We start from the raw sequence: 25,829 nt of genomic DNA on the forward strand, positions 1-25,829 counted from the left end.
AAGGCGGGGTCCTGCCCAGCGTTTGACCCCGCCGCGCACCCGTAGAAGCGGTGGCGGTCAGGGAAGGCTAATAGGGATCGTGGCCAATCACAGAGGGAAGGGCGGGAGATTGGCGCTCCCGCTGTCCAGTCAGAGCGCGGCGCGGCGGGAAAAGGGGCGGGAAGGGATGGCAGCGCGCTAAGATGGCGGCGGTGTGAGGTGAGCACGGCGGCGCCGCTGCCGCGCTCCCCGGGGTCGCGCAGGCGCCTCGCCCGCCGGTCTCCGGTGCGGGACGTGGGCCCCAGGAGGGGCCCCGGTGGGTCGGGGAGGCGGCTGACGCCCCCCGGTCGGCGCTAACCGGGTGTTTCCCCCTCAGGCCCCGCCGGTCGCCTTGCTGCGGGCCCGGAGGATGCCGCTCCGCGCTCTGCTGAGGGCCGCTGCCTCGTTGCGCGGCTGTGGTGCGTATATCTCGCCTCGCTTCCTGTCCCCGGCCGGGGCCCACCGAGCCGCCCGCGGCCGCTGACGTCTTCTCTCTCTGTCGTCCTCCTCCGCAGCCGCCGGGGCGCTCCCCGCCGCCGCCGTGCCCGGGAGGCAGCCGGTACCCCCGTGGCCGCAGCAGGCCGGCGGCATGGCCACCCTGAACCAGATGCACCGTCAAGGCCGGCCCAAACCGCCCCCTCCCAAGCTGGGGGCCACCTTCGGCCGCCCCCAGATCAAGGGGGTGGTGATCAAGAACCTGATTCGGAAGCCCAAGAAGCCCAACTCGGCCAACCGAAAATGCGCGCGGGTGCGGCTGAGCAACGGGAAGGAGGTGGTGTGCTTCATCCCCGGGGAGGGCCACAGCCTGCAGGAGCACCACGTCGTGCTGGTGCAGGGTGGCCGGACCCAGGACCTGCCGGGGGTGAAGCTCACCATTGTGCGGGGCAAGTACGACTGCACCCATGTCCAGAAGAAGAAGTGAGAAGAGGGAGCGTGCAGAGGGGGCATGAGGCGTACGGTGGCGACCCTCTGTGCCCGGGGACGCCGTGTTGGTGGCGACAGCGGCTCCTCTGCACCTGGGGACGCTATGTCAGTGGCCCCGGCATGGGGGGAACGTGCTGTTCCTTCGCTGCACCCATTAAAGGCTGTCGCTGTGTGGGACATGTTGCGGAGTGGTGTTGGGGGAGCTGGGTGGGGGGGACCTGGGGATGTTGGGGGGGGTCTGGGGACATTAGGAGGGGGCCTGGGGGCGCTGGGAAGGGGCCTGGGGGCACTGGGTGGGACAGGGGAGGATGTGGGGGTACTGGGGGGTGGGCTGGGGACATGAGCCCACAGGCCTGAGCAACAGGCCTGGAGGCACTGGGAAGGGCACTGGGGGGTCCTGGGGACACTGGGGGGGACATAGGAGGGTGTGGGGGGAGCTGGGGACACTGGGAGGGGGCCTAGGGGCACTGGGAAGGGATCTGGGGAGGACATGGGAAGACCTGGGGGTTCTGGGGGGGAGCTGGGGACTTTGTGAGGGGCCTGGGGGCACTGGGAAGGGGCCTGGGGGGCATGTGGGAGAACCTGGGGGTGCCGGGGGGGGGGGAATGGGGACACTGGGAGGAGGTCTGGGGGCACTGGGAAGGAGCCTGGGGGAAACATTGAGAAAGAGCTTCGGGGAGGCCTGGAGACACTGGGGGGGACATGGGAGGACCTGGGGCCACTGGGAGAGAGGCTGGGGACATCAGGAGGGAGCCTGGGGGAACGTGGGGACACTGGGCGGGGCGCTGGATGTAGGAGGCGGGACGGAGGGCGTGGCCAGAGCGCTCTGGGGGCGTGATCAGTCGGCGACTCCGCCCCTTCCGCCACGTGACGCTCGCCGGACCCGCGCCGGCGTCCAAGATGGCGGCGCCCAGGACGCTGGCGGCGGCGCGGCGGGCGGCGGCGGCGGCGCCGCGGGGGTGGCGCGCGGCGGGGGGCGGGGCGGGCGGCGGGTCCGGGCCGGGGCGGAGCCGCCTGTACGAGCACGTGCGCGAGGGCCTGAGCGCGCGGCCGCAGCTGGAGGTGTCGGCGCTGAGCGAGCGGGAGCTGGAGCGGCGGCGGGGGCCGCTGCGGGGGGGCGACCTCCGCGAGATCGTGAGCGGGGCGGGGCCTCGGCGGGGGCTGACGGGGCTGGAGGGGCGGGGCCTGGCTGGGGCGGGCGGGGACGGCGGGAGAGGGGCGGGGACGGCGGGTCCGGGGGCGGGAGAGAGGCGAGGCCGGGCGGGGACGCCGTGAGGGGGCGGGGCCTGGCGGGGGTGGGGCGGGGCGGTGGGAGGGGGCGGGACCTGGCTAGGGCAGGCGGAGACGGCGGGAGAGGGGCGGGGCCTGGTGGGGGGGGTGAGGACGGCGTGTCCGGAGGCGGGAGAGAGGCGGGGCCTGGCTGGGGTGGGCGGGAGCAGGGCATGGGGGCAGGGCCTGCCCGAGGTGGAGGGGCGGAGCCTCGGGGTGGGCGGTGTCTGTCTGGGAAGGGATGTGGGGTGGGGCCTGCAGAGGGGGGCGGGTCTTTCTGCGGGATGGGGCGGGGTCTGTCTAAGATCGGGGGCGTGGCTTTGCAGTAGGTGGGGTTTGCCTGCCCTAGGGAGGGGCTTGAGGGGAAGGGGTGGGGCCAAGGAAAAATAAGCTGGGGGAAAGGGTGTGCCTGCCAATGGGGCGGGGTCTGTACGCGGGAGGGGGCGGGGCTCTCGGCAGCCCCGCCCACTCCCCCCCCCCCCGCCCCCCAGGTACAGACCTGGTCCCGTCTGGGGGAGGTGCGGGCCACCATCGCCCGCCTGGAAGCCGAGAAGGGCCGGGTGGCCCAGGGCGTGCGGGCCCTGATGGTGAGACCCCCCCCCCATCCTGCACCCCCCCACCCGAGGACCCCCACCCCCCGGTCCCCCCCCTGCCGTGACCCACCCGTTCTCCTCCCACAGGCAGCCCACGACAAGGAGACGGCGGAGGCGGTAGGGACCCCAAAGGGGGGGGAGGGGGGTCCCCACTCCCAGGCAGGAGGTGCTGGGGGGATGTGGGGGGGTGGTCATCCCCCCCCCCTCCGCGCCCCCAGCCCCGTGTCCCCGCAGCTCCCTGTGTACGCGGCGCTGCGGGCCCGCGGCCGCCAGGTCCGGCTGCAGCTGCAAGCGCTGCTGGCCGAGGAGGCCGCCCTGGACGAGCGCTTCTACCTCAAGGCCCTGCAGCTCCCCAACCGCACGCACCCCGAGGCGGTAAGCTGGGGGGGGGTGGTGGTGGTGGTGTCACCCCGTCTCCCTGCACCCCCTGACACCTGGTCTTCCCCCAGCCGGTCGGGGATGAGAGCCAAGCCCGTGTGCTGGAGGTGGTGGGAGAGAAGCCAGGTACGATGGCACAGAGTGGAGGTGATTTGGGGGGGGGGGGGGGGGGGGCGAGGAGGGTCCCCTGGGGCTGAGAGAGGCTCAAAGAGGGGGTGAGGAGGAGGAGGGTTCCTCCAAGGGATGGGGAGTTCCGGTGGGAGCGAGGAGGAAGGCTCTAGGAGTGGAAGAGGAGCATCTCTGGGGTGAGGAAGAGGAGCATCCCTGGGGTGAGGAAGGCTTGAGGGGGCAGAGGAGGCTCTCTGGGGTGAGGAAGACTTGGGGGAAGAAGAGGAGGGTGCCGGAGGTGAGGAAGGCTCCCCCAGGCTTCCGTCCCCGCAGTGTTTGACTTCAAGCCAAAGGGACACCTGGAACTGGGCGAGGGACTGGACATCATCCGCCAGCGGTGAGCACCCATGGGTGCCGGGGCGGGGACACCCGGGTGTCACATGTGTCCCTGGTGACATGCGTGTCATGTCCGTGTCCCCATCCCGTCCCCTCCTCCCCTCCACGGGATGCAGGCGCCTGTCGCACATCTCGGGTCACCGGTCCTACTACCTGTGCGGGGCCGGCGCGCTGCTGCAGCACGCGCTCGTGCGCTTCGCCATGGACAAGCTGCTGCCCAAGGTATGTGGGGGGGGGTCCCGGGGGGTGCCTGGGAGGGTCTGGAGGAGGGAACCCACCCCCCCAACAGCCCTTTTTCCCCAGGGCTTCCTGCCCATGACTGTCCCTGACCTGCTGCGAGGCGCCGTTTTTGTGAGTGCCATGTCTGCCCCATGTCCATCCCTTCCCCATGGCAGCCCTGTGACAACCCCACCCCGGTAACACCCTCGTGTCCCCCCTTGCAGGAGGGCTGTGGCATGCAGCCCAACGCCACCCCCTCACCCGTCTACAACATTGATCCCTCCCGCTTTGAGGACCTCTGCCTGGCCGGCACCTCTGAGGTGGGGATTGCAGGTAAGGAAAAATGGGGCGAAACTTGGGAAAAATGGGGTCTGTGTGTCTGGGGGAGGGGGTTCTGGGAGCCCTGCTGTACCCCCAGCCCCATCCCTCTACTCCAGGGTACTTCATGGACCATGCTGTGCGGCTGGAGGACTTGCCCATCAGGTACCAGGTCCCCAGCAGCCCCCCATTCCCCACTGGGGAGAACCCTGGGACCCCCCTACCCCCTACCAGGGGGGGACCCAGGCATCCAGGGGGGGTCCTTACCCCCTTGCCCTGGCCAGGGTCGTCTGCTCCAGCACCTGCTACCGGACCGAGACCGACACAGGCCGGGAGCCGTGGGGGCTCTACCGTGTCCACCAGTTCACCAAGGTACTGGTGGAACTGGGGGAAGGACCGTGGTGTCCAGGCAAGTTGGGGGGCCAGAAGAGGAGGGGATGCATTGCCCCGTCCCCTGTCCCTGCAGGTGGAGATGTTTGGGGTGACGGCGGCAGAGAGCGGGGACGAGAGCGAGGCGCTGCTGGCTGAATTCCTGGGTCTGCAGAAGGAAATCTTCTCCGAGCTGGGATTACATTACCGGTGAGCGCGGGGGGGGGATCTGTCCCCATGTCCCCCCCACGTGTCATTCTGTCCCCCCCACACCCCTGCTGACGGCCCCGCTCCCTGCAGCGTCCTCGACATGCCTACGCAGGAGCTGGGGCTCCCTGCCTACCGCAAGTTCGATATCGAAGCCTGGATGCCTGGACGGGGCAAATATGGGGAGGTGAGGGCAACTAAGGGGGGCGGAGGGGCAAAACCCCCCAATTTGGGGTCTGCACAGGGTGATGCCCCTGGTTACAGGCTCCAACAGTAACCTGAGTGTGGATCCCCCCCATTTAAGGGGGTCTGCAGGGGGTCACCTCCCCATGTTTTGGGGTTTGTTGGAGAACTGGGAAGGGGAACCCCCTCATTGTGGGTGGACCCCTATTGTGGGGGTCCCTGGAGTGGAGGCGGGGGGGGTCCCCATTATCAGGAGACACGGGGGGGGGTCCTAAATACCTGCAAAACCCCTTTGCCCCCCTCCCCAGATCTCCAGCACCTCCAACTGCACCGACTACCAGAGCCGGCGCCTGAATATCATGTACACTGACGGGGCCGGGCAGTTACGGCATGCACACACGGTGGGTGCTGGGGGGGTGGGTGGGGTGGGGGGCAACCCTCCTCGGGGGTCCCTGAGCCCCTCTGCCCCCCACTAATCCCCCCCCTCCGCAGGTGAACGGCACCGCCTGCGCCGTCTCCCGGATGCTCATCGCTCTCCTGGAGTGCAACCAGCTGCCGGTGCGTGCTGGGGGTTGGGGGGCACCTCAGGGGGCTGGCGGGTATGTGCGGGGGGGCACCCCAGGGTGCTGGGTGACTCACCCTGCCCTGTGCCCCCAGGATGGCCGTGTCCGCGTGCCCCCCGCCCTGCAGCCCTTCGTCGGCCAGGCTGTGCTCACCCGGCCCACGGCCCCCCTTCTGCGCTACATCGGCCCTAACCAGCCCCGGGGGGGCCGTGAGGTGCCCTGAGCCGGGGGGATGACGACGGGACCCTCAGGTGGCCCCCACATCGCACCCCAAGCCCAGGGGGACACCCCAGGCGGCCCCAGTGCCCCCACAAGACACCCCAAGCATGGGGAAGGGGGGGGGGCACCTGAGGTGGCCCCCGCAGCGGATGGGACACGGAAGCAGAAGGGACGCAGAAGGAAAATGGATGTTTCCAAGGGTGGGGGACATGGACATGGGGGACAGATCCCCCCCACGTTAACGAGCCTTTGCAATAAACACCACCTTCACTGCTCCCCCTCCCAGAGCTGCAGCCTATGGGCACACGTGTTCTCGTCCGTGCTTTTGCACACACATGCACCTATCTGCATGTGCACTACGTGCATTTGAACATGCGTGTTCTCTGCATGTGTGTACACATGCTGCGTGCTTTTGTACATGAATCTCCTCCGGGTGTGTACGCTCTCCGTGTGCCCTGTAGCCGTGACGCGGTGCATGGAAGTGCAGTGCCCAGCAGCAAAACTGGGGAGACGGGGAGGTTGCTGGAGGAGGCAATGGGGATCCCGCGGAGGGGCAGGTCGCACTGGTCATGGGGACCCTGAGGAGGGGCGGCTGTGAGCCCCCACCTGGTCCTGGCGCCAGGAGGAAGAGGAGGAGGAGGAAGGGGATGGCCGGGAGGGTCTACGCAGTGGCCAAATGCCTCTTTATTTTACAACAACTGATATAAATCCTCTACGCTACGACCGGGACTGCGGGGGCGGAGGAGGGGGGCGGCAGGGTTTGGGGTGGGGGCAGCGGGGGCTCCCCCAAAGTCCAGCCAACGGCATTGGGAGCCCCCAGATAAATAGAGGGAGATGGGGGGGGCTGGGCAGGGGCCAAGGGGCCCATCAGTCCACGCAGCGCCCGCTGTTGATGACGATATCGTCGTATTCCTCCTGGGAGGGGGGGAAAACACAACCTGTGCTCAGCATCCCCCCTAAAGTTTTGGGGGGACTGCCGGGAGTAGGGCAAGCCCCCCTCCTCATCAGCATAAGAGAGAAGCCGAGGGGATTTTTGGGGGCTGCTGCTTGGGGTGGGGGGGCACTTACGTCACTGTTGTCACCCTCGCCCTCATCGGGGCTGTCCTCGGAGTCCCCGGGGGGCTCCTGCGCCCCGAAATCCCGCAGCAGCTGGGGCAGGCGGGGGTCAGGGCGGTGGCGGGCGCTGTAGAGGGGGGTGTACCCCACGTACATGCGGGCGGCGGGGTCGGCGCCGGCGCGCAGCAGGCACTCGGCCACCTCGGGGCTCTGCGCCTCCACCGCTAGATGCAGGGGGCTGCGGCCGCAGCTGGGTTCCTGCAGGGGGTGGGAACGGGAACAGAGGGTCAGAGCAGAGCAGGGGGGCGCAGCGGACCCCCAAGCTCCCCCTGCCTGGAATGGCACTCACCGCCTTGTTGAGGTCGGCACCAGCGCTCAGCAGCAGCTCCACCATCTCCAGGTCTTTGCGGAGAACGGCGACATGGAGGGGGGTGTAACCTGCCAGGGAGGGGAGAAGGGGGTGTCACTGTGGCACCCCCCAGCCCCACAATGGATCTGCAGCCCCACTGTGTCCCTGTGCCACAGCTCTACGGTGTGGCTCCTGCCCAAAACCGTGTCCCCCCCGCACCCATCTTCCCACACGGCCTCGTGCTGCAGCCCCACAGCATCCGCCTCCCCCCCCCCCCATGCCCCTACAGAGTCCCTCCCGCCACAACCGTGTCTCCCCACGCTGTCCTGTGTTGTCCCCCCACCACCACATCCCCACACAAACAGCCCTACAGCCTTTCTGTTCCACCCCCCCACCATGCCCTCTCCCCACACCATCATAGTTGACGCTGTCGAGCTGGGCGCGCGCCTCTTCATCGTGGGGTGCCAGGGGGGTCCGGAGGGGTCCCAGCAGATGGCGGGCGCAGCCCCGGCGTCCCTCGCGGCAGGCGAGGTGCAGCGGCGTGTGCCCCCCCCGCTCCTGCACGCACAGCCCCGCGCCGGCCGCCCGCAGCTTCCGCACGAAGCCCGACAGGCCCAGGATGACGGCGATGTGCAGCGCCGTCTGCGGGGAGAGAGACCCCTCAGCGGGGGGGGGAACGGACGGACACGGAGGCTGGGAGGGTGCCCCCCAACCTGCACAGCCCCTCCCCCACCCCCCAGTTTCTCCACACCTGTCCCAGGTCGTTCTGCAGGTCCAGGTATTCCGTGCCGCCCGTGTACTGCAGGATGGAGTCCAGGAAAGCCTCATGCTCGTGGATGACGGCCAAGTGCAGGGCGCTGGTGGGGGGGGAGCAGTGTTGAGAGGGGGTCTTGCCACCCCTGGCCCCACTCAGGGGTCCCCCAAGGAGACAGGGTGAGAGCAGAGTGGAGGGGACCCCTCCCCACGGTCCAGCGTGGCCCCGTGTGCGCTCGGGGGTGGGGGTGGGGGGTCGAAGAGGACCCCGGAGTAGTGGGGGGGGCAGGACCTGCTGTCAGAGCCCTCTCGGCCCCCCAGGGTCCCACCACCCTAGGGCAGGGGGATCCCCCCCGAGTGGTGGGGGTCCTCCACCCCCAGGAGAAGGGGGGGGGGCCGTGTCGCCCCCCGCACTTACGTGTCGCCGTCCTCGGTGAGGAAGCCCAGGACGTGCCGCAGCCAGGCCGCGGCCTCCACGGCGGCCACCGGTGACGCCGCCGCCGCCTCCTCCTCCTCCTCCTCCGCCTCCTCGGGTGGCTCAGCGAGGCGAACAGCGCCTACCGCCGCCGTGACGGGTCCCAGAGCCGAACCGGACCGCTCGGGACCGGGGCTGGCGGGAGCGGGGCTGGCGGGTAGCGGCCCCAGTTGCCCCTCACCCAGCGAACCCAGGCCGCTGTCACACCATTCATCGCCCTCGGGCCGTTTTACTTCACCGGGAGGCACCGGCGCCGCCTCCGCGGCCGCCATGCCGGGGCCGCCGGGCTGGGGCCGCGCTCAGGTTCGCTCCGCCATGGGGCGGCCGCCGCCGTCCCGGGAAATCCCCGCCGGGCCCGGCGATGGCGGCCGCGCGGGGCCTGCCGGGACCCGTAGTCCTTACACCACTTCCGGGGCGGTGCGCGCAAGGGGAGGGAGGGCACGCCGGGAAACGCGGCTCTCTCCGCCTATCAGCGCCACGCCGCGGTGTACGCCGGGAGATGTGGCGGTAGCGGTGGAGAAGGGGGGCGAGCGGCGCGGTGTACGCCGGGAGGAGTGGCGCTCTCCGCCTATCAGAGCCGCCCCTCGTTGCACGCCGGGAGGTGTGGCTGGGGCGGCGCGGTGCACGCCGGGAGGTGTGGCCCGGGCAGCGGCCGGCGCCCATGGCCGAGCCGGACGGTAACGGGGGTCGGTAGGGTCGGACCGGGGGCGGCGGGACCCCAAACAGACTGTGCCCGCTGACACCCCCCTCCCCTCCATCTCCCCCAGCTCCCGGTGCCCGCGGGGACGAGGCCGAGCGGGACGCGGAGTCGCCGGTGAGTTCCTCCCCCCCCGCCGCTGTCGGGGGCCCGGGTCAGGCCTCCCCGGTGATGGACAACCCCACCCCCCGCCATTACCGTCTGACCCCCCCCTCCGCTCTCCCGCAGGCCTCCGACACCGAGCTCGGCGCTTCGGGAGACCCTGAAAGTAGGTTGGGGGGGGATACACGACGTCCTGGTGCCGGAGGGGGGGGCAGCGGCGGCGGCGGCGGCGGCGGGGGGGGTCCCGGTGGCTGATCTTGCTCTTGCCCCCACCCCCGGTGCAGTGGAGCTGCTACGGAGCCTCCTGTCCCGGACGCTGGGGCTGGGTGGGGAGAAGCCGGAGAAGGTGCTGGACGAGCTGACGCTGGAGGGAGTGAGCCGGTTTCTGCAGAGCGAGAAATGTATGGGGGGATGGGGGGGGTGTTGGGGGTGGCGAGGGGGGGTTTGGGGTGCCCCCCTCTCCTCAGCCCGCATTCTCCCCCTCTCCAGGTAAGAACGTGGTGTGTATGGTGGGCGCCGGGATCTCCACCTGTAAGTACGGTTTGGGGGGGACACAACGGGGTAGGGGGGGTGCTGCTGGCACCATGGGGGGGCCCTGATGCGCCCCCCCACCCCGTCACACCCCCCACCCCACAGCCGCTGGGATTCCTGATTTCCGCTCGCCCGGCACGGGGCTCTACGCCAACCTGCAGAGCTACCACCTGCCCTACCCCGAGGCCATCTTTGAGATCAGCTTCTTTAAGGTAGCCCCCCCTCATCCCGTGCTTTTGGGGGGTCCTGGTCCTGCTGAGGGGGTCCTGCTCTTCCTGGGGGGCTCAGAGACCCCCCCCACAATCCTTTGAGAGCCACCTCTCCCCCCCCACAGCAACACCCCGAGCCCTTCTTTGCCCTGGCGCGGGAGCTCTACCCAGGGCAGTTCAAGGTAAGACCCTCCCCAGTCTCAGTTTCCCCTTGTTGTTTTCCCTGCCCCAATAAAAAAGCCCTGGGGGGCTTTCCCCACCCTGCCACCCCCCCCAAACTGATCTCTCACTCTGTGTCTTGTCCTCCTCCAGCCCACGGTGTGTCACTACTTCATGCGGCTGCTGCAGGAGAAGGGACTGCTGCTGCGCTGCTACACCCAGGTAGGGACACCCAGCCCTGGCGTGGGGGGTAGTTTGGGGTGGGGGGGTCCAGTGGGGGTGTCACGGCACCCCTGACCCCCCCGCCACCCCGCACCCTGGCAGAACATCGACACGCTGGAGCGGGTGGCAGGGCTGGACCCCGAACTGCTGGTGGAGGCTCACGGCACCTTCTTCACCTCCCACTGCCTGCGGCCCTCCTGCCGGCAGCCCTACAGCCTCCAGTGGATGAAGGGTACAGCGGGAGGGGGGGGTCTGGGGGGGGCAGGGGACCCCCCCGGGGTGCCATTGAGGCTGGGGGGGTGGTGTGTCACTGGGCTGGGCAAGGGGACGGCTCCAGGGTGGGCAAGGGGTCCCTGTGCTCCAGGATGGGGTCCTAACGGGAGCCTGTTCTGCCCCAGTTTTCCCCCCTCCATGTTCCTCTGTTCCCCCCTCCATGTCCCTCTGTCCCCCCATCCCTCTGTCCCCACTCCTGTGCCTCCCCCCCCACTGAGTTCTCCCATCCCCGTCTCTTCCAGAAAGGATATTTTCATCCCTCGTCCCCAAATGCGAGAAGTGCCAGAGCGTGGTGAAACCTGGTGAGTGGCAGGGAAGGGGGGGGCAGAGATGGCCGTGCCTCCCTCTCCATGCCCGAGGGAGTGCATGGGGCTTCCCCTCAGCCCCTCCGCTCACCTCCTGCTCCCTCCCCCCCACCAGACATCGTTTTTTTCGGGGAGAGTCTCCCGTCACGCTTCTTCACTCTCCTCCAGTCGGTGAGTGGTTTGGGGGGGGGTGGCTGCCGTGATTGATTTAAGTGCTTAAGCTATCTGTACAAGATTCCATTTATTTCACTAAAGGATCGAGCTGATATATGTTTCAACAAGGATCTGGGAAGAACTGAGGGCATCCAGCCCACACTCCTAACCCCGGAGCGCGTATCTGGCTGGGCTGGGATGTTTGCGAGTCCTCAGAACAGTTAAAGATAAAAACATTCCGTACACACGCTGGTGACTGTCCCCAGCCACATCTTCCCAGGCGTACGCAAAGCCATCCTCCGACCCGACTTTGTAAAACTAGTACTTCGAGGGCTTGGCACAACAAATCCTAACCTTCACTCTCGAAAACGAATGCCGGGTGTTCGGAGCTGCTCCCACAGGGGGCAGGGGTCCTGCAGCCCCCCCCCCCCCCGCCCCGGGTTTGAGGGTGAAGGGGGGGGGTATGGCAGTGGTCCCACGGTGATGTTCCCTCTCCTCCCAGGACTTCCAGAAGGTCGACCTGCTCCTCATCATGGGCACCTCGCTGCAGGTCCAGCCCTTCGCCTCCCTCGTCAGCAGGTCGGACCCCCACCCCACCCAAGAACCTCCGCCTGGGGCTCCCCACTGCCCCCACCCGTGACCATCCCCTCCTCTCCTCCCCCCCGCAGGGTCCCCACCAACACCCCCCGGCTCCTCATCAACAAGGAGAAAACAGGGCAGGTGAGGAGCAGGGGGGGACAGTGGAGGGTTTGCGGGGGCTGCTGAAGTTGGGGGAGAGGAGACAAAGGGGGTTGGGGGCCACTGGGGAGGGCGGGTGCTGCTGGCCCCCCCCCCATCACTCTCGTTTCCCCTCCCCCCCAGAGTGACGCCTTCATGTCCCTCATGGGCTTCGGCTGCGGCATGGACTTCGATTCGGACAAGGCTTACAGGCATGGGGGGGCACTGGGAGGCTATGGGGGGGGGCTGTGGTAGACAGGGGGGGCATGGGGAAGGACGGGGGGGGATGCCTGGCTTTCACAGAGGAGCACCCCTATGTCTGTACACCACAGGAGGGCTGCTGGGGGGTCAGGGACCCCCCCAAGGTGGTTTTGGGGCCCCCCCCCTCCTCGCTTGCGCCCCCTCCCACAGGTGCCTCTGTCCCCACAGGGACGTGGCTTGGCTGGGGGAGTGCGACGCCGGGTGCCTGGCGCTGGCCGAGCTGCTGGGCTGGAAGGTAGGTGGTGATTTGGAGGGGGGAGGTGGTGGTTCTGGCATCTGTGCCCCCCCCAAATCCCAGCTGCACCCCCCCTTCGCTCACCATCCTCCTGTCCCCGCAGAAAGAGCTGGAGGAGCTGGTGAGGAGGGAACACGCCGCCATCGACGCCAAGACCGCCATCGATGCCAAGACTGCCCAGGGGGGCGAGGGCAAGGCCCGGGGGGGCGAAGGCAAGGCCCGGGGGGGCGAGGGCAAGACCCCAGAGGACACCGGCGAGTGCCGGGGTAGCAGCAGGGACCCCGCACCGTAGGGCTGGTGGTGGGGGGGGCGGGGGGCAGTGATATTAAATGGTAACGGAGAGTTATCGGCCTCGTCTCTTCCCTTCTGGGGGCCGGGGGGGGGACAGACATGGGTGGGGGGGGGACGGGTTTGGGTGGGAGGGAGTGTGGGGCAGTTTGGGGCCCCCTCCACATCTCTGTCATGGAGCAGGGGGACAGGAAGCGGGGGGTACTGGGGCAGGGGGTCCCTGGTTACTGGGGGTACTGGTGTGGGGGGTGTCCCCCAGTTACTGGGGGGTACTGGAGCCAGGAACCAGGGGGAACTGGGGTGGGGGGTCCCTGGTTACTGGGGGGTACTGGCGTGGGGGGGTGACCCCAGTTACTGGGGGGTACTGGGGCCAGGAACCAGGGGCAACTGGGGGGTGGGGGTCCCTGAATGCTGGGGGGTATTGGCGTGGGGGGAGCAGTTATTGGGGGGTACTGGGAGGGGAGTTCCCAGTTACTGGGGGTTACTGGTGTGGGGTGATGGGGATGGGAACTGGGGGGGGTGTGAGCGGGGCCGACCCCGGCAGCAGCACACAGCCTGGAGGGGGGGGCTCCCCCCAGCCCCCCGTCGCCATGAAGGCCGTGACCCTCCCCCCCCCTCATTTTACTGCCTTCTCCCGGTATTTGTGCAATAAAGCGGTTTATTTCTAAAACTTGGTCCCTGCCCGGTTTGGGGGCTCCCTCCTGCCCTGGGGGGGGGCCCCTACCTGAGGGGGCACGGTGGGCAGGGCCAGCGCCAACGGGCGCGGGCCAATCCGAAGTGAAGGCTGGGGGAGGCGGCCAATCAGGGCGCGGGGCGGCAGGCGCGGGGGTTGATAGGCGGGAGGGTTAGCCAGTGGGTGGGGGGCTGTCCTGGCGGGAGAGGCTGAAGAGGCTGCGAGGAGCCAATTAGAGCCCAAGGTGGTGGATTGGCGTTGCTTTTGGCCAATCGCCTGGCGAGCCGCTGCCGAAAGGCCCTCTGGGAGCACCCAGAGAGGCGGTAGACGAAGGCGGAGTCTGAGTGCTGGGCCATGAAGAAGGGCGGGGCGCCGTTGAGACAGGCAGCCGCTCCAGCCAACCAGCTCGGTGGGCGGGCGGACGGACGCGAACACCGGCCAGTGGAAGGCGGCGACGCCACTGACGGGCAGAAACGCGGGCGAATGGGCGCGGGTCTGGCGGGCCGGCGGGCCCAATAGCGGCGGAGGGCGGGGCCGACGGCGGAGGGGCAGCGCCGCGAGCCAATGGGCCGGTAGCCCCGCCTTGAGTGGCGGGGGGGCGGGCCAATAGGGGCGTGGCGGAGGCGGCGCGGCGGAGTGAGGCGCCATGTCGCGGCGGCGGTGGCGGGGTCCGCAGAGCGCGGAGGGCAGCGGCCGCGGGGGCGAGATGGGGAAGATGGCGGCGGGCGGCGGCGGCGGGGGCGGCTCGGGCCGTTACTACGGCGGGGGCGGCGGGGGCGGCGAGGGCGGCCGCGCTCCCAAGCGCCAGAAGACGGAGAACGCGGAGCCGCCACCGCACGGGCCTGGCGGGCCGGGGGGGGCTGGTGGTGGGCCCGGCGCTGCCGGAGCGGTGAGCGGGGTCGGGGGGAGGCCGGGGGATGGTGTGGAGCCTTGGGAGAGAGGGGGTGGGCATCGTGGTGGGGGGCGAAGCGCGGGGGGTGGCAGCGGGCCGGGGGGGAGTTGGAGGGGGACACGGTGGGGCCTGAGTGGGGCGAGCAGGGGGGTCGGATGAGGCCTGAGGGGACAAAACGTGTCCCTTGGAGGGGGGTAAATACGGTGTATGGGGCAGGGCTTGTGGGGGGCCGGGGGGAGGGTCAAAGCAGGGGCAGGCTGGGCCAGAGGGGGCTGGAAATGGGGGGCAGGGTCGGTCTGGGGGAGTAGGGGGGGCGTTTAGGGGGTCAGGGGTTGCCTGGAAGAGAGTAGGGGGGTATGGGGCAGGCTAAGGCCTTTGAGGGGCTCGGGTCAGTGCTGGGGTGGGGACAGGGTCTGCCCTGGCGTGGTCAGGCCACAGAGCGCTCAGCACCATCAAGAAGAGGGGAAACGTCTACGGAGGGGCAGGGCTGGACCCCGAGGGTCTGCGGAGCCTCTGGGGTCAGGTTCAGGAGAGGCAGGGGCCTGCAGGGTCTTTGCTTGCGTCCTCCAGCAGCGCTGGGGGCTCTTTGGTTACACCAAGTTCAAAACAGCTCCCTCCCATCACCGCTGCGGTGATGGGCAGAGGGTGGGCAGAGATTCCGGTGGTGGCTGAGACCTTGCCCAGGGCGTTTTTTTCTTGGTGGTGCCCCAGATGTGGGTAATTTTGGGGGAAGTAGCAAGGCCTTGGTGGCTCTGGATGGGTGCCGTACTGAGCTGACCCCTTCTCTCCCGCCAGGAGAACTACGATGACCCCCACAAGACGCCTGCCTCCCCGGTGGTGCACATTCGGGGGCTGATCGACGGTGTCGTGGAGGCCGATCTCGTGGAGGCCCTGCAGGAGTTTGGCCCCATCAGGTGAGGGGACACGTTGGGGGACGCACGCGGTGGTAGCGTCACCACAGCAGCACTGCGGTGTCGGTCTGACTGTGGCTTTTTCCATGCCAGCTATGTGGTGGTGATGCCCAAGAAGAGGCAAGCCTTGGTGGAGTTTGAGGACATCCTTGGCGCCTGCAATGCTGTTAATTACGCAGCTGACAACCAGATCTACATTGCTGGTCACCCCGCCTTTGTTAACTACTCCACCAGCCAGAAGATATCCCGCCCTGGGGACACGGATGATTCCAGGGGCGTCAACAATGTCCTGCTCTTCACCATCCTCAACCCTATCTACTCCATCACGACGGTGGGTGATGCACTGGGGGGTCCCGAGGGTTTTGGGAACGTGGAGCCGAGCACGCGGCTCTGTCCCAACCCTCGCACGTGCTGCTTTAATGGCGCTCGGGAGGTTCTGGGGCACTGCCACTGTGCCTCAGCCAGATCCCTCACCCTTTCTTACCTCTCCTATCCTGCAGGATGTGCTCTACACCATCTGCAACCCCTGTGGCCCCGTGCAGAGGATCGTTATTTTCAGGAAAAACGGCGTCCAGGCCATGGTGGAATATCCTTCTGTGCCTTGAGAGCCTGGGGCTACCTTTCTTGTGTTTTTTCTGCTGTGGGTTGGTTTGGCTCTGCTGCAGACTGGTCGCCTTGGCCACACTCTGGTGTGTCCTGCCCAGCTACAGGGAGGGAACTGAGGGTTTCCCAAATTATCCGTATGCTCAGGGAGTGACGCCTGACACACAGTGCAGTCAGATCCGTTCTCCCAGACAGCGAAACCCTCCCTAAAGACACTTTCATTTCTGTAAACGTCCTTAATGCTGTCAACGTTTGACTCGGTGCAGAGCGCCCAGCGAGCCAAGGCATCCCTCAACGGGGCCGACATTTACTCCGGGTGCTGCACACTGAAGATCGAATATGCCAAGGTAAGCGTCCCCGCCAGCAGCGTGCACCCCTCGTGGGGTGACGCCGCTGATGTCTGACGCTTCTCTGTGTGTTTCTTACAGCCCACGCGTCTCAATGTCTTCAAGAATGACCAGGATACCTGGGACTACACCAACCCCAACCTCAGCGGACAAGGTAATCTCCGATGACGTGCTTTGTACCTACGCACACGGTCGGGCACAGCACTCTCATACCGACCCACAATATGTAATGCCATTCGCCTGCCTGTACCTTCAGCCGGGGCTGGCGTGGGCTCGATGGGGAGGGGGCTCACGTGGGGCTGGGGTCGAATTGAGTTGAAAAACCGAGCGGCAATGGCCGGGGGTTTCTCTCGGTGGTTTGTTCTGCGCATTGCTCGTCGGGGAGTATCCGTGTCAGGCGCATGAAGTGAGGGGGAGTCTCTGCACTAGCGATACGCGGTTGTTTTTTTTCTATTTAATGAGTTTCTGGTGGTTCGGTGCAGGGGGGGGAAGTGCCATTGCTTTATCGTGTCTGCCCCGCTGCCGGCTCTTTGCGTGCCTCATCTTCCGAACTGGATTTACCAAATCGGGGCCATGTCACCCTCCCGGAGCCGAGGGGCGAGCTGGAAACGCCCCTGGCCTGGTGGGGGGCAGCACTGGCCCATCTGTAAAACCGGAGAGGAGACGCCGGCTCCCTTGAGCTTGAGACAAGGTGGGGGAAAAAAGACACGCCCCCACCCCCAAAAAACGCTGTGCTCGCGGGAGCGGACGTCTCCTGCTCCCAGCTGGATGCCGGGGCTGCCGTTGATGCCCTCCGTGTCGGGCTGCGCAGGGTCAGCCCCGCACGAGGAGCTCGGCGACGGGGTTTGGGATTTTTTGAGGTCTTTTTTTTTTTTTCTTTTTTTTTTTGAAGTGAAACGCTTCATGTTTTAAAGCCGGGGTGTCGGCGCCAGGTGGCCTCGACTGCTCAAAGCGAGGATGGGGGGTGGGGGGATGGCAGGCACAGGGGATTTGAGGGGACTGGGATTCGCTGCGGGAGCCACCGAGCCACCGTCTGCCGGACACCCCCGCTTTTCAAAGCTGCAGAGCCGTTCAGGTGCTGACGCAAGCAATGGCATTACATGACTTAGCGAGGGGCAGGGGCAGAGATCTCCTGCCAGGTACATACGTAGAAGATGTGCAGAGCCGCAGGGGCGAGAGGGGGCTCGCTGGGAAGCGGGCGGGGGGTGCGGTAACGTGGCCTTTCCCAGCTCCGAGCAGTCATTTGCACATAACCCCGGGGACCGTACTACAGCGGAAGTCCCGAATGGGCCGTGACCTGCCTCTGCACATTCCTCACACCACACAGTGTAGAAACCTTTACTGGAGAAAACACGCAGCATCCAGAAACAAGCAGCAGCTTGAGCTCATTACATCAAGGACACAACACCGTGGCCCAAGGACTATCTACAGCACAAAGAGAGAAAGAGGCGCAGCATGCCACAGCAGACATTTACCTTTACTTACCAAAACCAGACCAAACCGAACCCACGAATGTACACAGAACTAGAAAACACAGCCCAGAGGGTCCTCAAAACAAGCCCAGCAGCGCTCTTACCGGAGACCGGAGTAGATCTGAGGCCCTCCAAGACCTTAGGATTGCTCTCAGCACGGTTTGGTTTGGGAGGGCAGTTCCTTTGCTTTACGCTGTTTCTCCTGCAGTCCTCAACTGCCACCATATCAGCGCCAAGCGGAGAAAACAAAACAAAAAAAAACAAAACAAAAACCAAACCAAACCAAAACCAGACAAAACAAAACAAAAAATACCAAAAAACCAAACACCAAACCAAACCAGCCAACACAAAGCAACCCAACCCCAAAGGCACACAGGTCCCTAGGAGGCTGTAGCTGGGGCTGTGCGGGTCTGGCGCAGGCCGGCGCTCGAGCCGAGACACATTTCCATTACAGAGGAGACACGCACATGGGAAAGAGCTACACAGAGCCAGAAGCACCATTTTGTTACAGCACAACACAAATTGCAGGAGGTGAAACACGGAGGAACACTCTCATTTATCACACCTTTATGTCCTCTCTCTCGGTACCTTCTGAGGACAAAACATCTGTGAGACCTTTTTTTTTAAAAAAAAAAGATTTTACTTTTTTTTTTTTTAAAGAAAAATTGTAGCGGTTTTGTGCCTTTGACCTGTGTTTATGACTCTGAAACCATGTGATGCAGGGTCGCAGTGTATGTTTGATGGGACGCCATCTTTCAGAACTGTGCTAACTCACTCTTGAAGCGTCCAATGGTAAGAGAAATACAGAATTTTTATATGACAATGGACATTGTACTTTGTACTCCCGCTGTAAGTAGCCCTTTTCAATCTTTGTAATTGACTCGGAATAAACCTGTACGAAACCCGGTCGTGTAAAGGGAAGAGAAGAGCAACTGTACGGTGACATGAGCGTGTTTATGCCTTGTACGTGATGGCTCGTTTTAACCTGTTACTGCTGTTGCTTTGCTGCCTGTACCAGTCTCGCTCCCTCTCCCGTTTTGTCGGGGCGGGGAGATGTCTTGCCACTTTTTATTATTATTTAATTTACATTTTTATTTTTCCTTTCTGTACATTAATTTTTTAATTTTATTTTTTTTTAATGGCTGTGTAGAAACTAGCAGCATCCCAGAGGCCGGGGGGCACGGAGTGGGGCGCTCCCCTCACCGCACCTCCCTCCTAGTCAGCTTAGGGGGGGCCAGGGCTGGTCCCTGGTGGGCGGGAGGGAGGGGGCAGGATTGTTGTGTGTGGGGGGTTCTTCTCCCGGGATCGGCCCCCTCGCTCCGGCCGGGGCCCTCCGTCCCCGCAGGGAGGAGACGTGGGGGTCCCGGTTGGGAGCTGGGCGCAGGGGTTCGGAGCCAGCCCCGCCGTCGCCTTCCTGGGGTAGCTGGGGGATCCCCAAAGCCTCCCCAGAGCCAAGCTCGGGTGTCAGGGACTGGAGGGGCCCCTGGCACCCTGGGGAGCGGTGTTCCCCCCTCCCCACCACCACCGAGACCACCCTAACTTCTTCTTCCACCCGCAGGAGACCCGGGTGGCAACCCCAACAAGCGCCAGCGGCAGCCCCCGCTCCTGGGAGACCACCCTGCGGAGTACGGTACGGCACCCTTCGCCATGGGCTGAAGGGGGGGTCCTCAGGGTGGGGTGGGGGGGCACACGATGCTGGGGGGGGAATCTCCAACCCTTTCTCTGCGCAGGAGGCCCCCACGGCGGATACCACGGGCACTACCATGACGAGGGTTATGGCCCCCCACCGCCCCACTATGAAGGGAGAAGGATGGGCCCTCCGGTGGGGGGGCACCGTCGGGGACCCAGCCGGTACGGTCCCCAGTACGGGCACCCGCCGCCGCCCCCACCGCCGCCGGAGTACGGCCCCCACGCCGACAGCCCCGTCCTCATGGTCTACGGCTTGGATCAGTCCAAGATGAACTGCGACCGCGTCTTTAACATCTTCTGCCTCTACGGAAACGTGGAGAAGGTAAACGGAGGAAGGGGGCTTCCCTTGGAGGAGGGGGGGGGGGAGGTTTGGGTATGGAGATGGGGGGGATCATCCGTTCCACCACTTCCCTTCCAGGTGAAGTTCATGAAAAGCAAGCCGGGGGCAGCCATGGTGGAGATGGCGGATGGCTACGCTGTGGACCGGGCCATCACCCACCTCAACAACAACTTCATGTTCGGGCAGAAGCTCAACGTCTGGTAGGTCTTGGGCTGGGGGGGGGTGCAGCAACGGGCAGCCCTGCCCGGCGTGCTGAGCCCCCCCCGCCCTTTCCTGCCCTGGCAGCGTCTCCAAGCAGCAGGCCATCATGCCTGGGCAGTCCTACGGGCTGGAGGACGGATCCTGCAGCTACAAGGACTTCAGCGGCTCCCGCAACAACCGCTTCTCCACCCCCGAGCAGGCGGCCAAGAACAGGATCCAGCACCCCAGCAACGTCCTCCACTTCTTCAACGCTCCCCTGGAGGTGACCGAGGACAACTTCTACGAGGTACGGGGCAGAGCCCCACCTGCCCTCCTCCTCTTCCTTCTCGTGTTTGCCTCTCTCTCTCCTCTCTCCTTCCTTGCGTCTGCCTTGTCCCCTCTCTCCCCTCTCTTCCCTCGGTCCCCTCTCTCCCCTCTCTTCCCTCGGTCCCCTCTCTCCCCTCTCTTCCCTCGGTCCCCTCTCTCCCCTCTCTTCCCTCGGTCCCCTCTCTCCCCTCTCTTCCCTCGGTCCCCTCTCTCCCCTCTCTTCCCTCGGTCCCCTCTCTCCCCTCTCTTCCCTCGGTCCCCTCCATCCTTTTCCTCCTTCTCACTTCTTCCTTCGTCTCTCCTTTTCCTCTTCCCTTCTTTTGCCACCGCCTCCTCCTCGCTTCTTCTTTTGCCGCCTCGTCCTTTTCTTCCTCCTCGCTTTTGCCGCCTCGTCCTTTTCTTCCTCCTCGCTTTTGCCGCCTCGTCCTTTTCTTCCTCCTCGCTTTTGCCGCCTCGTCCTCCTCCTCCTCCCTTTTCTTCTCTCCCTCCTCCTCCTCCCTTTTCTTCTCTCCCTCCTCCTCCTCCCTTCTTCTCTCCCTCCTCCTCCTCCCTTCTTCCTTCTCTTTTGCCTCGTCCTTTTCTTCATTCTCTTCCTCCTCCTCGTCCTTTCTTCCTTCTCGCTTTTTCCTCTTCCTTCTTCCTTTTACTCCTCCCTTCTTCTCCTTCTCCTTTTCCTCCTCCTGCCTTCTTTTTCTTTCTCCTCCTCGCTTGCTCCTTCCTCCTCCCCTCCCTCTCTTTTTCCTTCTCTGCTCTTCCTCTTCCCTTTTCCCCCTCCTCTTCCTCCTCTTCCCTTCTCCTCCGCCTCACCCCCTCTCCCCCCTTATTTTGTTGGTTTTTTTTTTGTTTTTTCCACTCTCCTCTCTTCCCCGCCCTAGATCTGTGACGAGCTGGGAGTGAAGCGACCCTCGTCCGTCAAGGTCTTCTCTGGGAAGAGTAAGTGCGGGGGGGCAGGGAGCGGCCGCCCGGGGGGTGCTCCCTGCCCCGGGGGGGGGCGTGCGGGGGGGCAGGGCGGCACGGCCGCCGCAGCCGCCGGGCTGAGGAAGGGACACCCCCCTGCAGGCGAGCGCAGCTCCTCGGGGCTGCTGGAGTGGGACTCGAAGAGCGATGCCCTGGAGACCCTCGGCTTCCTCAACCACTACCAGATGAAGAACCCCAGTAAGTCACCCCCCCGCGGAGGGACGACGGGACACAGGGGGGCCCCCCCCTCCACCCTGCTAACCCCCCCACCTTCTTTCTCTTCTCATCAGACGGGCCGTACCCCTACACGCTGAAACTCTGCTTCTCCACCGCCCAGCACGCCTCCTAACCAGGACGTCGTCGTCCCCCCGCCAAGGGCGGGCCCCCACCGCTCCCAAATCGCTGTTTTTTGTTGTTTTTTTTTTTTTCCCCCCAAACCCGCGGTTTTTTAAAGGCTGATGTTCAGTAGTGATAGCCCAGCGACCCCCCCTTCCCTTTCCCCCAGCCCCCCCCCCCGTTTTTAAGAAGAATGGTTGTACATGTGCTCGGTGCCGCCGCCCCCCCCCTCCCCCCAGCTGCCCTCCCACCTTTCAATAAACTCGTTTGGGAAACAAACTGGGCCTTTTGGGGGGGGGGAGGGGTCAGCCCACCTTGCTTTGGGGGCATTTGGGGAAATATTGGGCAATAGCGGGGTAGGGGGGGTTGGTGTGGCTGTACCCCTCCCGAGCACTGGGGGCCGCCTCGGTAGGGACGGGGAGGAAGGAGCACTTCCGCCTCGGTAGGGAGGAGGGAGCACTTCCGCCTCCGTGGGGGGGGAATACAGGGGCACTTCCGCCTCGGTAGGGAGGAGGGAGCACTTCCGCCTCCGTGGGGGGGGAATACAGGGGCACTTCCGCCTCGGTAGGGAGGGGAGCGGCGGAAGTGCCGGCCCTCCCTTTGCGGGCGGGTCACGTGGCGGGAAGGGGCGGCGCTCTAGGCGTCGCCCTCATTGTCCTCGGCCCGTGGAGGACTGCGCGGAGGCCATGTCGGCGGGGCTGCGGGGGCTGCTGGGGAGATGTGAGTGGGGGGGCCCCGGCACCCGCCCCCCACCCCGACCCCGCGCCAGGCCCGGGACCCCCGGCCTAACCTAACCCTTCCCACGGGACCCCCGGCGTGGCCGAGAGACCCCCATGACCCCCACCCTGACCTTGACCCTCAGTTGACCTCACCCCCCCCCCTCGAGTCCCCCCTTTTTTGCGCGCCCTGACCCCCGGGGTCCCCCATTAACCCCCCCCACTATGACCACCCCCCCCCCCCCGACGCTGGGGTTCTTTCCCAGTCCCCCCAGTGCCTCCCAGTCCTTCCTTAGTGGGTCCCAGTGAGTCCTAGTCCTACCCCAGTGCCCCCCCAAACCTTCCCCAGTGCGTCCCGATGGCCCCCAGCCCTTCCCCAGTGGGTCCCAGTCCCTCCCCAGTGCGTCCCAGAGCCCTGCAGTCCCTACCCACGGATTCCTCGTCCCTCCCCAGTGAGTCCCAGCTCTTCTCCAGCACTTCCCAGTCCCTGCCCAGCGTGTCCCAGTGCCCCCAGCTCTTCTCTAGTGGGTCCCAGTTCCCCCAGCCCTTCCCCAATGGTTCCCACTCTTTCCCCAGTGTGTCCCAGTGGCCCCAGACCTTCTCTAGTGGGTCCCAGTGCCCCTAGCTCTTCTCCAACAGGTCCCAGTCCCTCCCTAGGTATTCCCAGTCCCTCCTTGGTGTGTTCCAGTGGCCCCAGCCCTTCTCCAGCGTGTCCCTGCCCCTCCCCAGGCACTCCCAGTCCCTCCCCAGTGTGTCCCAATGCCCCCAGCTCTTTTCTCGCAGGTCCCAGTCCCTCCCTGGGTACTCCCACTCCTTCCCCAGTGCATCCCAGTTCCCCCAGCCCTTCTCTAGTGGGTCCCAGTTCCCTCCCAGTGTGTCCCAGTGCCCCCAGCCTTTCTCCAGTGGGTCCCAGTCCCTCCCTGGTGGGTCCCAGTCCCTCCCTGGTGGGTCCCTGTGCCCCCAGCTCTTCTCCCACTGTTCCCAGTCCCTCTCTGGGTACTTCCACTCCTTCCCCAGTGTGTCACAGTGCCCCCAGCCCTTCTCCAGTGGGTCCCCACACCTCCCCAGGGACTCCCAGTCCCTCCCTGGTGGGTCCCAGTCCCTCCCAAGCGTGTCCCAGCGCCCCCAGCTCTTCTCCAGTGGGTCCCAGTCCCTCCCCAGGGACTCCCAGTCCCTCCCCAGTGGGTCCCAGTGCCCCGGTGACGGGCTGGTTGCCGCAGCGCTTCGGGTGCCGGCCCGGCTGATGTCGGCGAAGGCGGCGGAGCGGCGTTCGCCCGGCCGCAGCTTCGAGACGCTGAGGGTGACGTCGGAGCGGGACCATGTCCTGCACGTGGAGCTCCACCGCCCCGAGAAGAGGAACGCCATGAACGTGGCATTCTGGAGGTAATGGGGGAGGGGCAGGCACCCGGGGACCCCCCCCCAGGGCCCCCCAGACCCCTGTCCCCCACCGTCCTTGCTGTCCCCGCAGGGAGATGGTGGAATGCTTCCAGGACATCAGCGAGGACTCATCCTGCCGCGCTGTTGTCATCTCGGGCGCTGGGAAGATCTTCACGGCTGGTGAGGGGGACGCTTGGGGGGGATTCTGGCTCATTTTGGGGGGGGTCTCAGAATGGGGGACGGGGACGGGACGTTTCAGCCCTAGCAGGGGAAACGGGGTGGGGGGTTGGGGATCTTGGCCAACCTGGGAGGGACTGGGAACATCTTGGTACCAGCTGTGTGGAACTGGGGGTACCTCTACCCCAGCTGAGGGGGATTAGAGGTACCTTTGCCCAATCCAGGGGGGGGGATTTGGGGTAACTTTGCCCTGGGTGGGGGGATTTGGGGTACCTGTGCCCCAGCCAAGGGAGATCAGGGACATCTCGGCATCACCAGGAGGCCTGGGGGTGTCTCAGCCCTGGCTGGGAGGGGGTCTGGGGGGGCTTTTCCCCCCAACTGGGAATGGGGGACAGTCAGTGACGGCACGGCCCTGGGCAGGGATCGACCTGATGGATATGGGCAGCGACTTCCTGATGGTGGAGGGCGAGGACGTGGCCAGGAAGGCCTGGAACCTGCGGCGGAAAATCTGCGACTACCAGGAGACCTTCTCAGTGCTGGAAAAGGTCAGATGGACAGACGGATGGACGGACGGAGCAGGGAAAGGGGGGGGACTGTTCCCCAACCCCTCCCTGAAGCCCGTTTCTCCTGCAGTGCCCGAAGCCGGTGATCGCGGCGGTGCACGGCGCCTGCATCGGCGCAGGTGAGCTGGGGCCGGGGGGGTGCCGGGCTGCGGTCATGTACCACCCCCCCACCACCGGCACAGGGTCCCCCCCACCGGCTCAGGCATCGATCTCTTTTCTCGGCAGGTATCGATCTCATCTCTGCCTGCGACATCCGCTACTGCACCCAGGACGCCTGGTTCCAGGTGAAGGTAGGCAGGTGGGGACCCTCGGGTGTCCCCGGAGACCCTCGGCCATCCCCATGGCCCCCCTCACGTCCCCAAAGTCTCCTCGGACGTCCCCGTGTCCCCTCACGTCTCCCCGTGCCCGCAGGAGGTGGACATCGGGCTGGCGGCCGACGTGGGCACCCTGCAGCGTCTCCCGAAGATCATGGGTAGCCAGAGGTGGGTGGGTGGGGGACGCCGGCGGTGGGGGACGCTGGTGGCAGTGGAGGGGGACTTCAGGGGGACCCCGTCTCACCCCATAACCCCCCCCCCCCCTTCCGCAGCCTCGTCAACGAACTGGCCTTCACCGCCCGCAAAATGATGGCCCCCGAAGCGCAGAGCTCCGGTTTGGTGAGGTACTGCAGCCCCCCCCTCCCCAGGAGGTGACCCCATCCCTGGGGCTGTCCCCAGTGCCACGGGGACCCCCTCCGGGTGCCCGTCCCCACCAGCAGCCCCTCTCTCGCCCGCAGCCGGGTTTTTGCCGACAAGGAGACGCTGCTGCAGGGAGCCTTGGAAATGGCCTCCACCATCGCGGCTCGCAGCCCCGTGGCCGTGCAGGGCACCAAGGTGAACCTGGTCTACTCGCGGGACCACCCCGTCTCCGAGGGCCTCCGTTATGTGGTGAGCGGCCCCCTCCCCTCCCACTAGGACCCCCCCTAGCCCTAAAAAGCCACGCTCCCTCCCTCATCATCCCCGTCCCTCTTCCCTGACCGTGACGACATCCCCGTCTCCGCGCTGTTGCCATCCCTGTTGCCCGTCTTTGTCCCCGAGGGACGTCTTGGACCCCCCCAGGGTCTTTCGCCCCCATCCCCGGGGGTGTCCCCTCCCCATCCCCATCCCCGGGGGTGTCCCAATCCCCATCCCACCCCTGTGCCCCATCCCCAGGCCACCTGGAACATGAGCATGCTGCAGACCGAGGACATCCTCAAGTCGGTGCAGGCGGCGATGGAGAAGAAGGGTCCCGAGGACATCCCCTTCTCCAAGCTGTAGGGGCACCGCGGCCCCCCCACAATAAATCTGGCTGTCCCCACGTCCCCCTGTCCGTCCTCGTCTTTGGGCAGCGTGGGGAGGGATGGGACCCGGGGGGGGGGGCTGCTGTGGGTCTGGGAGGGGGTCCTAAGGGCGTTACAATGGGGATGGGGGTCCCAATATCCCCCAGGAGCGGTGATGGGGACCCCAGGGTGCTACGATGGAGCCGGGGATCCCCCAAGGGTGCTGGGGGGGGTCGAGGACCGAGGTCAATGTCCCCCCCCGGCACATCCAGTCCCTTCCCGCCCCCACCCGACACCCTCACGCCTGGGTCTGCCTGGCACGGGGCAGAGTCCGAGGTGTTTCCGCCTCGGGCAGGGTGTCATCGTCGTCCCCCCCCCCGCCGCCACCGCTACCCCGCATCCGGGGGGGTCAAAGTCTGGACCCCA

At 66.0% G+C, this 25,829-nt stretch overlaps 6 protein-coding genes across 11 annotated transcripts; 5 read left to right on the forward strand and 1 right to left on the reverse strand.

Annotated features, from left to right (window-relative positions):
• The first annotated feature begins 78 nt into the window (after positions 1–78).
• MRPS12 (mitochondrial ribosomal protein S12) lies at positions 79–1,114 on the forward strand. The gene is made up of 3 exons (XM_075019742.1): positions 79–198; positions 356–437; positions 534–1,114. Exons 2-3 carry the CDS (start codon positions 389–391, stop codon positions 938–940), a joined length of 456 nt encoding a protein of 151 aa, XP_074875843.1. The 5' UTR covers positions 79–198; positions 356–388; the 3' UTR covers positions 941–1,114.
• A 724-nt stretch (positions 1,115–1,838) lies between these two features.
• Positions 1,839–6,202, forward strand: SARS2 (seryl-tRNA synthetase 2, mitochondrial). The gene is made up of 16 exons (XM_075019900.1): positions 1,839–2,076; positions 2,703–2,798; positions 2,892–2,921; positions 3,039–3,179; positions 3,254–3,308; positions 3,624–3,687; positions 3,803–3,908; positions 3,990–4,037; positions 4,130–4,238; positions 4,343–4,388; positions 4,508–4,595; positions 4,690–4,802; positions 4,893–4,986; positions 5,291–5,383; positions 5,475–5,540; positions 5,640–6,202. Exons 1-16 carry the CDS (start codon positions 1,843–1,845, stop codon positions 5,766–5,768), a joined length of 1,512 nt encoding a protein of 503 aa, XP_074876001.1. The 5' UTR covers positions 1,839–1,842; the 3' UTR covers positions 5,769–6,202.
• A 222-nt stretch (positions 6,203–6,424) lies between these two features.
• NFKBIB (NFKB inhibitor beta) lies at positions 6,425–8,791 on the reverse strand. The gene is made up of 6 exons (XM_075019906.1): positions 8,341–8,791; positions 7,921–8,026; positions 7,583–7,811; positions 7,170–7,258; positions 6,833–7,078; positions 6,425–6,679 (listed from the first exon to the last, which is right to left on the reverse strand). The coding sequence occupies exons 1-6, from the start codon at positions 8,667–8,669 to the stop codon at positions 6,632–6,634; spliced, it is 1,047 nt and encodes a 348-aa protein (XP_074876007.1). The 5' UTR covers positions 8,670–8,791; the 3' UTR covers positions 6,425–6,631.
• Positions 8,792–9,009: 218 nt separating this feature from the next.
• Positions 9,010–12,597, forward strand: SIRT2 (sirtuin 2). 4 transcript variants are annotated; one of them, XM_075019902.1, is made up of 16 exons: positions 9,010–9,074; positions 9,165–9,211; positions 9,323–9,362; positions 9,481–9,597; positions 9,686–9,727; positions 9,833–9,939; positions 10,062–10,118; positions 10,249–10,317; positions 10,420–10,549; positions 10,833–10,892; positions 11,011–11,066; positions 11,551–11,627; positions 11,717–11,768; positions 11,910–11,977; positions 12,195–12,261; positions 12,365–12,597. In XM_075019902.1, exons 1-16 carry the CDS (start codon positions 9,059–9,061, stop codon positions 12,551–12,553), a joined length of 1,194 nt encoding a protein of 397 aa, XP_074876003.1. In that variant the 5' UTR covers positions 9,010–9,058; the 3' UTR covers positions 12,554–12,597. The 4 variants fall into 4 exon arrangements, with proteins under 4 accessions (XP_074876003.1, XP_074876002.1, XP_074876006.1 ...); XM_075019901.1 differs by having other exon boundaries at positions 9,016–9,083; XM_075019905.1 differs by lacking the exon at positions 9,481–9,597 and having other exon boundaries at positions 9,032–9,074.
• Positions 12,598–13,868: 1,271 nt separating this feature from the next.
• Positions 13,869–21,562, forward strand: HNRNPL (heterogeneous nuclear ribonucleoprotein L). 3 transcript variants are annotated; one of them, XM_075021470.1, is made up of 13 exons: positions 13,869–14,111; positions 14,910–15,028; positions 15,119–15,356; positions 15,526–15,611; positions 15,879–15,975; positions 16,057–16,129; positions 19,006–19,077; positions 19,178–19,458; positions 19,555–19,676; positions 19,762–19,963; positions 20,859–20,916; positions 21,010–21,138; positions 21,231–21,562. In XM_075021470.1, exons 1-13 carry the CDS (start codon positions 13,869–13,871, stop codon positions 21,287–21,289), a joined length of 1,779 nt encoding a protein of 592 aa, XP_074877571.1. In that variant the 3' UTR covers positions 21,290–21,562. The 3 variants fall into 3 exon arrangements, with proteins under 3 accessions (XP_074877571.1, XP_074877572.1, XP_074877573.1); XM_075021471.1 differs by having other exon boundaries at positions 21,043–21,138; XM_075021472.1 differs by having other exon boundaries at positions 13,872–13,890; positions 21,231–21,560.
• Positions 21,563–21,852: 290 nt separating this feature from the next.
• Positions 21,853–25,441, forward strand: ECH1 (enoyl-CoA hydratase 1). The gene is made up of 10 exons (XM_075021473.1): positions 21,853–21,996; positions 23,213–23,375; positions 23,461–23,549; positions 23,967–24,091; positions 24,180–24,228; positions 24,335–24,399; positions 24,521–24,591; positions 24,696–24,767; positions 24,882–25,032; positions 25,297–25,441. The coding sequence occupies exons 1-10, from the start codon at positions 21,963–21,965 to the stop codon at positions 25,399–25,401; spliced, it is 924 nt and encodes a 307-aa protein (XP_074877574.1). The 5' UTR covers positions 21,853–21,962; the 3' UTR covers positions 25,402–25,441.
• Positions 25,442–25,829: the final 388 nt, after the last annotated feature.

Source organism: Buteo buteo, chromosome Z (genome assembly GCF_964188355.1).
Source record: "Buteo buteo chromosome Z, bButBut1.hap1.1, whole genome shotgun sequence".
NCBI lineage: Eukaryota > Metazoa > Chordata > Aves > Accipitriformes > Accipitridae > Buteo > Buteo buteo.